At 39.7% G+C, this 13384-nt stretch overlaps 1 protein-coding gene across 3 annotated transcripts in view; it reads left to right on the top strand.

The window, feature by feature from the left end:
* Positions 1-9798, top strand: part of Slc24a2 (solute carrier family 24 member 2) — a 214761-nt gene extending 204963 nt beyond the window's left edge. For all 3 annotated transcript variants that reach the window (XM_026397581.2, XM_026397579.2, XM_026397578.2), the window contains 2 exons: positions 4358-4524; positions 9300-9798. In XM_026397581.2, coding sequence (XP_026253366.1) covers positions 4358-4524; positions 9300-9549 — 417 coding nt within the window. In that variant the 3' untranslated portion in view covers positions 9550-9798. The remainder of the gene's footprint in view (positions 1-4357; positions 4525-9299) is intronic.
* Positions 9799-13384: the final 3586 nt, after the last annotated feature.

Genomic DNA, 13384 nt, shown 5'->3' with positions numbered 1-13384 from the left:
GGTTGCCACTTGGTTCATCAATGTGTTTGCTTTCTGAAACTGTCACAACAATCTTGAGTGTGACACTGACGAGTTAAAGATTACAGGACTGAACTTTCCCTAGTCTCTGGACCTTTCCCTGTGGCCTGGAATCAAATTGGTAGAGCCACTAGAAAGCCACATGAAGGAAGGCAAGCCTGAATGCTTCCTGCCGGAGGCCAGGCCAACCCAGGGCTGAGAGGAAGGTCACATTGTACCTGACTCATGCTATTTATCTTGGGCAAGCCACTCAGTATGGCTCTCACCAGCCTTTCACAGCTGACTCTCAAGAAAGAACCTAGAGACTAAATGGCTTCCTTGGGCTTCAGCTAATAAAAATAATATTTTTCAATGTTATCACTTTAAGCTCAGTGCCGTTGCAATGCTTATTACAAAATATGACCTCAGTCACTGTAGTTGAAAAACATGAATGAAAGAATAAAATACAAGGTTTCACATTCTTGAAGACCATTATTATATGATGTACTATAAGATGGGCAGTTCACATCTCTTTGTCTTTATAACCTTTTTTTTATATTTTTGGGTTGTACATAAACACACTACCTTTATTCTTCTGTGGTGCTAGGATCGAACCCAGTGCCTCACAGGTGCTAGGCAAGTGCTTTACCACTGAGCTACAGCCCCAGCCCCAGTCTTTATAATCTTGACATTAACCCGTACACAGGTTCAAATCCTATGAAGGAGGCACTATTACTATATACACTGTACAGGTAAATGAGTTAAACTTAAAACTGATAAGAAAATTGGCCAAGGTCACATAGAGAGTAAATAGCAGAACTGAGATTCTAACCCAGGACACTCCAGAATTCATCCTTTTAATCTTGATTATATACTACATAAATGCCAAACTGCCCATTTATGTTCTTTGCTTAATATAGTCTTAGAATTGTTAACATAAAATAAAACTGCAATTTGAAATAAAATGTGCCAAGAACATATGTTAATAGACTCTTTTAACAAGTGGCACTGGAAAAATCTGATTTCCATGCACCATAATTAATTGACTTTTATCCTTACCTCATATCATATACAAATACATCATGGTTCTAAGTTTAAAAGCAAAAACTATCAAATGTTTAGAAGAAAACATAGAAAATCTACATGACCTGATTTGATCAGGGTAGGATCCCATCCCTGTGACCTTCATCTTTCCTCTGGCTCTTCATAAGTCAGCTTCAGTGATGGGTAACCCAAACATGCTTATGAAGAACAATTCTTGCTGGGCACACACCTATAATCCCAGCGGCTCAGGAGGCTGAAACAGGAGGATGGCGAATTTGAAGCCAGCCTCAGCAATGGCGAGGTGCTAAGCAACTCAGTGAGGCCCTGTCTCCAAATAAAATACAAAATAGGGCTGGAGACGTGGCTCAGTGGCTGAGTGCCCCTGAGTTCAATCCTCAGTGCCTCTCCAAAAAAAAAAAAAAAAAAAATAGTTCTTCAGTGAAATTAGTTCTAGAGCCACCCAGATTCATCAGGGGTTTAATGTATAATGAAAATTCTTATTTGTTAAGAAAATGTCATTATTCACGTGACTTCCCACACTGTGGCTGACCCCAGTAAACTAGCTCTTGTCCATGCTGGGAGAACCCTGATAGCTAGTCTCATAATTTGGAGAGTAAAATAAGTAATGTCTGAGTTTTACTAGCTGATATTCATTGATCCTTTCCTTTATGCCTGACACCATATTGTTTACTTTATAAGTATTATTACGCATAACCATCGTAACAACTCTGAGTAGATGCTACTAACACCATGTTACAGATGGAAAAAACTGAGAGCCAGAGAAGGTGGCTCCTGTGCCCTGGAATTACAGTCTAGAATATGTCCCAAACCACCGCTCTTAAACACACCAGCATACTCCTCATCGATTTCTGGCCCTTCCTATCTATACTGGCAAACTCCAAATACGAATGGTTTTTGAAGCCATCCCTGCTTTAGAATTCTCCCTAAGAACGTAAATTAAAATGTTAAATAAATTAGACCTTTCTTAGTACATCAATCATTTAGTCAGCATCTTCATAGTCTTTGACATTTCACTCTGATTATAACAAAAATAAGACATCAAGGAGAACATTTTGCTCAAATAAGGTACTCTTGTGCAAAATTTTTATTTAACTTTTTCTAAAAGAATCAGTGGGGAAACATGCTCTGGAAATAACCTTCACATGTGAATTGATTTGTTCATTTAGCAAACAGGTCTTCGGAGCCTACAATTTACCAGGCTGTGCTCTATAAATTAGGGACATAGAGCCCAAGGATCCTATTGGCAAGGACCTTACTTTCTAATGGGAAGCAGTAAATCTGTGGGCCACAAGCATATAGTAAACTAAGGCAGCTCACCAGTTTCTGAGCAGGCATGACCATTAAAATAAATAAAGCTCCCAACTATGCTTTTAAGCTAATAGGAGCCAAGAAGTTACTTATAAATGAAAATAAAAGGAGATTCAGAAGTAAGTATTCTATGTATGTAGGGAAATCAGCTGGGACCAGATAAGAGCTAACTTTCTAACTAAATTAGAGATTGAACCCATGTCTATAAAGTGTTTTAATAACAAAAATTATTGTTGGGTTGCTAAAGGTAACTGACTTGCTATGGCTGGGAAAGCATAATGCAGTGAGACAGAAAAGCATATTTGGCACTAATTTTGTCTGGGGTGTACGTGCCTAGCATATATTTCAAACCCCAGAGATGGTGTTCAAAATTCAATGACTATAAATTTCTGGACACATATTTTTAAAAGAGGCCATGTAAATGAACTGGAAGCATTCTCATTGCACCGGTCAAGAAGCCAGAAAGTAAGAGGTTTTGTGATTTTCCCCGAGTTACACAATTAGGAGTGCTAGAATTAAACACAGGTTTCATTTGTTATGGTTTGGATATGCAGTGTCCCCCAAGAACACATGCATGAGACAATGCCAGAATGTTGAGAGGTGATAGACTATGAGAATTGGAACCTAAGCAATGGATGAATCCACTTGAATGGATTAACTGGGTGGTAATCATAGACAGGTAGGGTGTAGCTGGAAGAAATGGGTCACTGGGGGCATGACTTTGGGGTTTATATTTTGTCCTTAGTGAGCAGAGCTCTCTCTGCTTCCTCACTGTCACATTCTGACCTGCTTTCCTCTGCCATGCTTTTCGGCCACGATATTCTTCATCACTTTGAGTTCAGAGCTATGGAATCAGTTGACCTTGGACAAAACCTCTGAAACTGTGAGCCAAAATAAACTTAAAAATTAAAAAAATAATAATAAAAGAAGTGAGTATTCTATTCCCTGAAGACCTTTTACTTTTTCAAAAAAAAAAAAAAAAAACTCTGGATGTCATCAAGTTGGCTGCTGGAGCCCAAATGAAAGCATTATGTAGATTTTCAGAACTGCAACTGGTCAACGCCAGAAAATACTTTCAATATTTGTATAAGTCCCAACAAGACAAGTTGCTCAAAAGAATGGAAGAGCTTCTGAGGCTAGAACAACCCTCCCAAAAGAAATATCAGTTTTAAAAGACAAAGACCATAAGAAAATGTAATTGCTGTGAACTCCATTTCACTTTTTGATAGGGATGTACTACTTATGAAGGGATTTTCCACAGATTATCATTCAGTTCCCACAACCCCCTTGTTAAGGCAGATATTATCAACACCACTTTATGGGTAAGAAAGCAAAAACGGAAGACACTGTACAATGAAACAGTTAGCAGTGGATTAAGCACTTAACAGATACCAAACCAGACCTTGGGCCAAGGTCCTCTGATTCCTTGGCTCTTGCCTCTACACAACAGCTTTGCTTTTTCATATTACCAAACCTGAACACACGCCAAATCAATTTTCCTGAGGAAATGGTGGAATCCAAAAATGTTTGAGTGGTACAGACAATAAGAGATATTAAAGGAAAACAAATGGAACACTGAGTGTCTGTCCCTAATCTTTGATGGTAAATCGAAGGGCACATTCCAGGACTTGGTGCTGCTTGGCCCTGGGTTCAATAGTCCAGTTGGCTTGTATAACTCAAATCTTGCAGAATCCCTGCCTCGGTTTTAGGAAACACCATATGGTAGCTTCACTCTAGCCCTCTGTGGCTCTTTTTTATTTGAGATTATCTGCTTAATCTTCACGTAAATTGCTGATCTCTTGGGTCTGAATGTCATAAAAATATAAACTCCTCTATGGCAATGATTGTAGTTCATTCATCTTTGTTATCTCAGCCCTCAGCACAACACAGAGAAGGAACTCATTAAAATGGGTTGTGGTGAACTGTTTGTGGTTAGGATGGTTTTGTGACTTGCAACACTTACGTTTTCCCCTGTCCTGATGTATAGGTTGGAGAGACCATCGGCATTAGTGAAGAGATTATGGGTCTGACCATCCTGGCTGCTGGGACTTCCATCCCTGATCTTATCACCAGTGTCATCGTGGCTCGGAAGGGGCTAGGAGACATGGCTGTGTCCAGCTCCGTTGGAAGTAATATTTTTGACATCACTGTAGGGTAAGTGAGAGCTACATAAAAGTACATACCAGCTCCATCATTGACTTTGTCTTCCAAGAGTCTGTAAAGATATGACCAGGCTCTTTGAGCCCAAAATTCAGCAGTACCAACAGAAAACAAAGGCTTGGGAGGACCATTCAGTTTCACCAACTCTATTTTTCAGAGAACTTAATGAAGAGTAAGACATTCCTAGATAAGCAGAAACACATATCTGCCTTTAGAATTAATGTTTTAGAAAATATTTTAGGAGAATTCCACTTATTTAACTGCAGTCACCACATATTATGAATCTTCAGAATTCAGACAAGACTTCGATGCTCTGATAGTTTCACGGTGGTTTTGTTCCATATTCTAGTTAATATCCCTGACCAGCCTCAGGCAAGATTTGGATTTTAAGACAGATTGGGATGTGCAGAGACAGCACAAACATCCCATTTCCTCGGAAAATGTTGGCATTGGTTTACCTGTGCCCGTGATGATAGTCTAGGTTTTTTGGAAGTAGGAAAATGAAGGGGATTTTTCCTTACAATTAAGTGCACTGGAGTTCTAGGTATGAATAATCTCTATAGTAAGCCAAATTTAGAGGAGTGATATTATCTCTCCCATCACATTAACTTATCAACAGTAAAAGTAGGCTCACTCATGACCCTGAATGGCAGTCCCCCGAGAAAGAAAGACACAGGATTTTATCCTTGTGTTCCCAGAAGAGCAGGGCTCTTAACACTTGAGTTTGGAAATCCAATGAAATGCATCTATGTTCTCTTTAAGTATCTTGAATATTGTTGTCTTCTACCTTTTCATTACAAAACACATATTTATCATTTTTCATACAATGTCCACCATGTATACTGTACATACATTTTTTTTTCCATTTAAGACAATGATCATGGAGTTATATATTAGCATCCCCATTCCTCAGATATGGATACTGAAAGGCACAGAATTCACACAACTGGTAAATGCAGAAGCTGGGATTTGAGGGGGGAAATCAATCCTGCCACCACACTGTCTGTGCATAAAACCCCACCCTGGGTCTCCACTGTCTGAAACTCCAGTGAGTCCCAATGTGCCCTCACCTGTTAAACTTCCCTCTTCTGCCCACCCTGCTTCTCTACCTGGAAAGCTCTCTTAACCTTTCCAGTATCAGCTCAAATCCTTATTTCTCTAATCCCTGTGGGTCTGAGCTAGGGCTCTTACTCCCATAGACCCTCTGCACATCGTACTGTTGTCAGGTCCTGTCTGCCCACAAGCCTGCGGACTTCCCAAGGGCAAGCACTCACCAAAGCCTAGCACATCACCTGGTAGTGGCTTAACAAATACTTGTGGAATGGACAGAAGGACTGACAGATGGATGCCTTCAAAGTTACATGCCTTAAAGGAAATTATCTTAATGTAAAGAATACCTCTTTGCTCTGTTGGCTACACATTCAGAATAGCCTTTTTGTCAATGTTTGTCTAAAAAAAATAAATAAAAGGAAGGAGAGAGAAAGTTCTTTGTAGCTTAAAAAGAAAATCCTATAAGCTAAGAAAAGTTAGGTATTCAGTTAGCATCTTTGCCATGTGTTTGAAAAATAACTATTCTAGTAAAGTTGCAAGACACTCCTTGTTCATTGGTCTAAAATTACATATAGATCATAACAACAAATGAGAGTCTAAAGAAAAGTACCACCTAACCTATTAAAACACAGTTTATTTTTCTAATGTTCTTTCAAATATTTTGGTTTTCTTAGTGAACAGTCAGTTTTGTCCTCCTATAGGGCTTTTATTTTTTTCATCCAAAGCCATGTGTACATAGCAAAAAGAGACATTTATTACTAAAAATTAATAAATCATGTGACCCATTTTCTAAGTGTTTTTAGACCTCCAAATATTCCATCCTGTTGCTTTTCAGTTTAACCATTATCCTTTAAAAGAATCTTTTTATATTTTTTTAGATTTTTTGTTATGCAGAAAATCTCTTTTAATTATTTTATTAGGATAAATTCCTTTAAGCCATATAATGGATTAAATATTTTTAACATTAAAATGACTATGATATATTTTATATATTTCTTTTCCAAAAGCTTCTTTCCTAAGGTTTATACCAATGTATGTCATTGCCAATATATTAAGTGATATCATTAGCAAAAATATTGAGTGTAAAAGTTTCTGCATAGTATTGCCTGCATTTTCTATTTGCTCATAGAATAATGCATAAAGGATTTAGATAAAAAGATCAGTGAAAATTCACTGACATTTTAAAATGTGTATATTTTATGCAAATAAAATTGCATTGTTATTTTTATGTAAATCTTTCATTCTAAATTTAAATTACACATAAGATTCTGAGTTTGATTGTTAGCACTGCAATTAATAAGTAAAGCCTAAATTTAAAGTTATTTCATGAATATTTTCTATATCACTATATAAACTTGTGATTTTAAATAGCCATATAACATTACATTGACTTACATTGATTTACTATTTGGCTAGTTTCCCATTGGAAGTTTTAAGATGATATCCTCATTTTTTTACTACTCAAATAACACTGAAATGATCATTTTTCTGAATCAAGTTGTATCTGCATTTCAAATTATTATGAAAAATGTCATTTTCCCCCAAAGGGTGTTTACAAACTATTTATTGTGCTGTCAGCTCAACTTCACCAGAACTGGATGTCTGGTGTATATGTGTGTGTGTGTGTGTGTGTGTGTGTGTGTGTGTGTGTGTGTATATATAAACATACATGTGTTTGTCTAGTGTGTTAGTCAACTTTTTGTCACTGTGAAAAATACCTAAGGTAATCAACTTAAAAGGAAGAAAGGTTTATTTTGTCCAACAGTTTTAGAGGTTTCAGTCCATGGTCTCTGTTGCTTGAGCCTGTAGCTACATGATTATGATATTCATTGACCAGGAAACAAAAAGAAAAAGAGGGAAGGACTGGGTCCTCATATTCCCTTCAAGAGCCCACCCCGTCATGGTCTAAAACCCTTCTACTAGGTCCCTCTTCCTAAGGTTCCACCACCTCCCCATAGTGTCATAGGCTTGGAAGCAAGCTTTCAACATAAGTGTTTTGGGGGTATAATTCAAGATTCAAACTACAACATCTGGTTTAATAAGAGTATAATGGTTTGGGGTCTTTCTCTTTAAAAGGCATGGGAAATATGGAAGAAGAACTCACCAGGATGAGTTCACCAACATTGTCAGGCCCTCCCCTCCCAGTTTCTGACTTTCCATTGCTGAACCCAGGATCCCAAGGCTGCCCTCTCCTGCCAAGTACTGGAATTTCACCTTGTTCCAGGCTGCCCCTGGGGAACCTCAACCCAACATGGTTCACTGAAGTGAGCACTCCTGGCCAGAGAAAAGTGCCTGTACTGATCACCACCAGGCCATCACATCAATCACTTCAGCATTACCCTGCTTAAGATATGCACCCACGTGGGGGCCTGCTAGTGTCAAGCCCTGGTGATTCAAAGATGCAGTGCTTGGGCTCTGCTCTTACACACTCTCCAGCAGAGGAGGCAGATGCATAATTTGCCTTTTCACCCTCATTATTTCTCTCACAAACTATTTGCTTTTTCTTTGGAGCATTTCATGTTTCAAAAGGGCAGCTCCTCTTCCATACCCCTGAGACCAGGTCAAAACTCAACTTTCTTTGGCCATACAGAAGGTACAGCCAGCTGAGTCAGTTTCTCCCCAGCCAACATTCCATCATTACACTCAGTGAGAAGAACCAGCTGCATTTCACCCAGCCACCTGCAGATGCCCAGGCCACTTGGGTTTGATATTTTCAGCCATGTTCCCCTCCCAGAGAGTCCTACCATCAACAACCATAATTCCTAGCAATTGTTTTTCCTGATGTGTTTTAGAATCACCACTCAGGAAGGGAAACAAAAGATGTTATCAGATTTTAAAAATCAAATGTAAAGGTAGAAAACAGGTTTAGAAATATACAATAAAGTTTTTTAAACTTTATAAATGTAATATAATTATATTCTTCAGATTTTTCAGAAAGATCAATTTTTTTTAAATCAAAAAGAAGATCAGTATCCTTTCCAGGATAAACTTTAGAATTCTATACCCTACCATGGCCCTCACCATCATCATGGTTTTTTGTTGTTATTGTTTTGGTTTTTGTTTTTTATGGTTGTTATTTGGTTGGGTTTTAAACCCGGGGTATTTAGCCATTGGGCCACATCTCCAGCCATTATTATTTTTTTATTTTGAGACAGGGTCTCACTAAATTGCTTAGGGCCTCACTAAGTTGCTGGGGCTGGCTTTGAACTTGCAACCCTCCTGCCTCAGCCTCCTGAGGCTTTGGGATTACAGGTGTACGCCACCACGCCCAGCATCATGTAATATTACTTGCTTTTAAATTGTTAAGTCATTGTTATTCTTTATCTCCATTTTTTAAAAATAATGTTTTCCATTTTTTACCATCAATTTCTATACCTTCTCTCCATTTGTCGCCTTCTCCCCTCACCCTGTACAAATCCTCCAGTTCACCTTTTTATGGCTGAGAGCAAAATTTTACTCTTCATTAGGAAGAACACAAAAAAAAATTTCAAATCAAATTCAGAAAACACCAACAAGAATCATGTCTTTGATATTGCTTCACTGTAGGACCAATCTCTGGTCTCCCTAATTTGGTCAGGAAATAGATAAACATTTTCAAAGTTTACCTGATTTCCTTATGTGATCTTATGACACTCTTTTCAGGGGTAGATTTGTCCTCAAGCACCTTCTCAACATGCCTGACTGCCTGCTCTCCCCTGCTCTTCCTTTCTTCCCCCCAGGCTCCCACTGCCCTGGCTCCTGTACACCCTCATTCACAGATTCCAGCCAGTGGCTGTCAGCAGCAATGGCCTCTTCTGTGCCATTGTCCTCCTCTTCATCATGCTGCTCTTCGTCATTCTTTCCATTGCCCTCTGCAAATGGCGGATGAACAAAGTGCTGGGCTTCATCATGTTTGGCCTCTACTTCGTGTTCCTGGTGATCAGCGTCCTCCTAGAAGACAGAATTCTCATGTGTCCCGTCTCCATCTAGCGGAAAAGCCATATCGTGGACCAACAGCGTGGATGGTCCCTTCCTGCTCTGGGCTCTAGGCTCCTTGGCCTCCTGAGAAGAGGCAGCTGGCACACAGCCCCAGCCAAGTGTCCCTCCTTGGTGGATTGGAGGAGGGATGGATTCACATGGGACCCTTCACTTCACAGGCTCTTCACCCTTGCCTACAGAAATGACTCCACTTAAGAGACAAAAAGAACCGTGACCATGGGGCATCCCTCCATTCACCACCGACAGGTACTCCTCGCTGGCCGGAGGTACATTCATTGTAAGGAAGCAAACAAGGACAGAGGCTATATATACACCTATAAAGTATACATATTATAAATATACACACACGAGCACACAAATCCTGCCTGTTCCTGTATTATTCCTCTCTTTGCATACCTATAGATTAATACATAACTGTACACAAACACAAAGAAAGAAAAATTATATAAATATATATATATATACAAAGTCATATATATATATATATATACATGTAAGTACAAATGCATCTTTTCAGGGATAGCTCTAGTATATTTATAGTACCTTTTTGAAGAGGGGCATCAACCTTCAACCTTCAGTCTGGACTTTACCTCTAGGTGCAAGAAGTGATCTAATGGAATCCACAGACAAAGGTGGTGTTGCTGTCACCTTCAGCCTATGTTCGATTTACCGGGATCCTGCCTAACAAGGTGGATGGTTTAGGAAAATTGCTTGTAGGGAGGAGGGCTTAGCAGAGAGAGTCTGGAGGAGCCACGAGTTGAGCCCTCCAAACCATTTGCACTAATCATACAGGGAAGACTGTTCTGTGTACCCATATTGAGTACTTAAGCCAGACGGAGATAAAACCAAGACTGGGTGAATACTGGTTTGGGGACAGGAGGGAGGTGACTAGGGTTGGGTTGTTTTGTTTTGTTGTTTTCTGATATTGCCCCAGCATGCAAGTAGAAAATATGACTGCAGACCAAATTAGTGCTTTTCTAGGACAGCAAAACTACATAAACTGAACTTATATTGTTCCAATGCATGTCCCATTATCATCGAAAGAAGGAGGGCAGTTTTAGCTGTGATTACCATTTAGACATATTTTGATGCTAAGGGCTCACATATAAGTCAAACACCTGCCAGGAGAGCCTTGATGTGTGATAAGAAACACCATCCAGTAGAGGTGCTCAGCGGGACTTGCCACCTAATGGGAATGTAAGGGCATCATGGCTCCTTAAATCATTATCCAATATGATCATAAAGGGCTTCAGTGTCTAAGAATCATTATTCCCAATAGATCTAAATCAACTCTGATCAACACTACTTGGCTGGAGGCAGCTTTGAGGTGTTTGCAAAGGCATTTGCACACTTGGTGCACCCCAGGTAGATTTCTGGGTTCTATTTCAAGGATTTGGTTAAAGCCTGTGCAATGTCTATGTCTCTCCTCCCATCAGGACCCCAGATGGGACTTTTTCTAGTTTTTAAAGTACACTGAAGACTATATTCCACAGTTTCTTCAACCCAGTCACCTCGAGTTTTTATTTTCTGATTTTGCTCAACTTTACCTGGAATTTTTTTTTTCATTTTATTCATTCAATGTCCCCAAGTTCTATTTGCCACCTTGTATGATTTCTCAGGTCTATTTCATTAGAAAATAAGACTAGTGTGGGGGGGGGGATGGGGTTAAACTAAATTGATGAAAAAATATGTAGAATCTTTCATTTCCCCAAGTCGTGATTTCCTTAAAATCATTTGCAAAAGTAAACAGAGGATGGTCCATTATTCTGTGCCCAGCCTACATGAAAGTCGACACACATCATACATGGGGCTCTTCACCACACATGTTCATGTCTTCAGCTTGTGGTGTGCCTGAGGCCTGCTCTGATTGTGCTGTGTTGTTCCTCTTGAAGATAGGAAGACAGGATGCAGAACATATAGTTGAAGATAAAGGTCAAGTGACCTAAGAGTGCAGGCAAAGTCAGTCCTTTCTCCCCCAAAACTTTAGCTCACTCCGTAAAGCATCAGCAAGCAGTACCCATCATGGCTTTTCCCCCACATGTAATAAGTACTGAAAAATGAAGCCCCCCTGAGAAAACAAGAATTCAAGGTGACTGCCCCCCAGGCTTGTTTTCAGATCTCTCCAGCTTTGCAAAGTGGAGTTTTCTAATGTGTGAAGGAAACCTGCATCTTGTTCAAGGGCAGGACTTTGTACTTAGAGTGAAAGAGAATGAGGAAGTCATTTTTCTTGTGTGTGACTTGAAGGGAGCATAGGTGGTTATTGTGTGAATTCTGTATTATTGACCAATTTGTTGTTTGAAAGGCTTAAATAGGTGACCTTGACAAAATGACAGGTAGAATATACAAAATAAGAAAGGTTGCAGGAGGTCAGGTGTAGCCCTGCTCTTATTCCAGCACTTCCTGATCCTCCCCTTCCTCCTCACTCTTCCCATTCATTCCCAGCTCACAGTGAAGACTTGTCCAAGCAACCAGGAATTATTTTACTCACCTAAGACCTGGGAATGCACTTTACAGGGAGTGTTGTAGTTTTTAATGAAAAATTGCTTTTGAGAAGACAACATTTCCAAGCCTGGTTCCCACTTCAATGGCGTGTGCTAGGCATGACTATGACAGCAGTGTCCCCCTAAGTGGCACACAGGCACCTTCCAGTGCTTGCCCTGGCTTTCCCTTCATTGCTGCGTCTGTGAATAAGTGGTTATGTGTTGGCCTACACTCATTCACATAATTAGAAGAAAACTTTCCACATTATGATTTCCAGAGTAGGTCATCTCTAGTCCCTTTTCTGTATGCCTCTGTGTGTGTATGCATGTGCATGAATGTGTGTGTGTGTGTGTGTGTGTGTGAGAGAGAGAGAGAGAGAGAGAGAGACCCAATCACATTAGAATTCAAAAGCAAAGAGTATCGAGTTTGCCAAAGTCAAAGTCAAAGAAAAGTACAGTCCCAACCAAAGGGAGCATTTCTTCCTGATCTCATAAGATGGTTTTCTTCTATGCATATATACATACAAACATACACATAAACACCTGTATTTCCCCACCCCCAGAATATAGATGTTTCAGCCTTAAGAAACTGCCCAGTCTTATTCTTCCACCTTTACTTTTTCTAGTACTGGGGTTCAAGCCCAGAGCCTCTCATGCAGATACTCGACTATTTGAGCTATAGCCCCAGCCCCAGCCATATCTTTAATGCTGACATAGAAGCAAAGAATATACAACAGGAAGCACAGAAGAAACTGTTAGACTGCAGTACTCTCTTTGCTTCTTTGGAGCAGAGTATAAAATAGTATCCAAAGTTCAATCCAACATTTTACTACTTGATTTAAAATAAATGAGTTACACCCAAATGGTTCCATTTGGTTCATAGCACACCAAGCAGGTCTTGCTTGCTGTCACCTCCCCGATAGCCCTAGGCAGCCGAGAAGAACCCAGCAACTTGCATCAAACCAAGAGTTCTAAAACAGAAACTTCTGAATTGCATTTGATTTTGCACATGACATATCCAGCTGCCCTCTGGACCTGACCAGTTCCTAGGGAACTGAAACACAAGATTAAACAGTGTCACTCAGGACCTAAACTGAGTCAGGCAATGACAGATGGGGAAGACAGAACACATGCACAGGGACCATCCAGTAGGATTGTTAATTAGTTCAAAAGATAGAGCAGAATATCTTAAGTCCTTGCTCAAAAGATCATAAAGAGAAGCAGGCGTTGTTTAATATTCAGAAAAAAAAAAATGCTTTGTGAGGCGTCACCTGACAGGGGCTATTATAATATCTTTTATACAGGAGGCACAAATCAGGTGATTTGGAGCCATTTCAGTAAAACAC

This window comes from Urocitellus parryii, chromosome 4, assembly GCF_045843805.1.
Source record: "Urocitellus parryii isolate mUroPar1 chromosome 4, mUroPar1.hap1, whole genome shotgun sequence".
In the NCBI taxonomy this organism is placed as follows: domain Eukaryota; kingdom Metazoa; phylum Chordata; class Mammalia; order Rodentia; family Sciuridae; genus Urocitellus; species Urocitellus parryii.
Note: the sequence above shows the minus strand (reverse complement) of the source record. Positions and strands in the feature narration are given on the sequence as shown.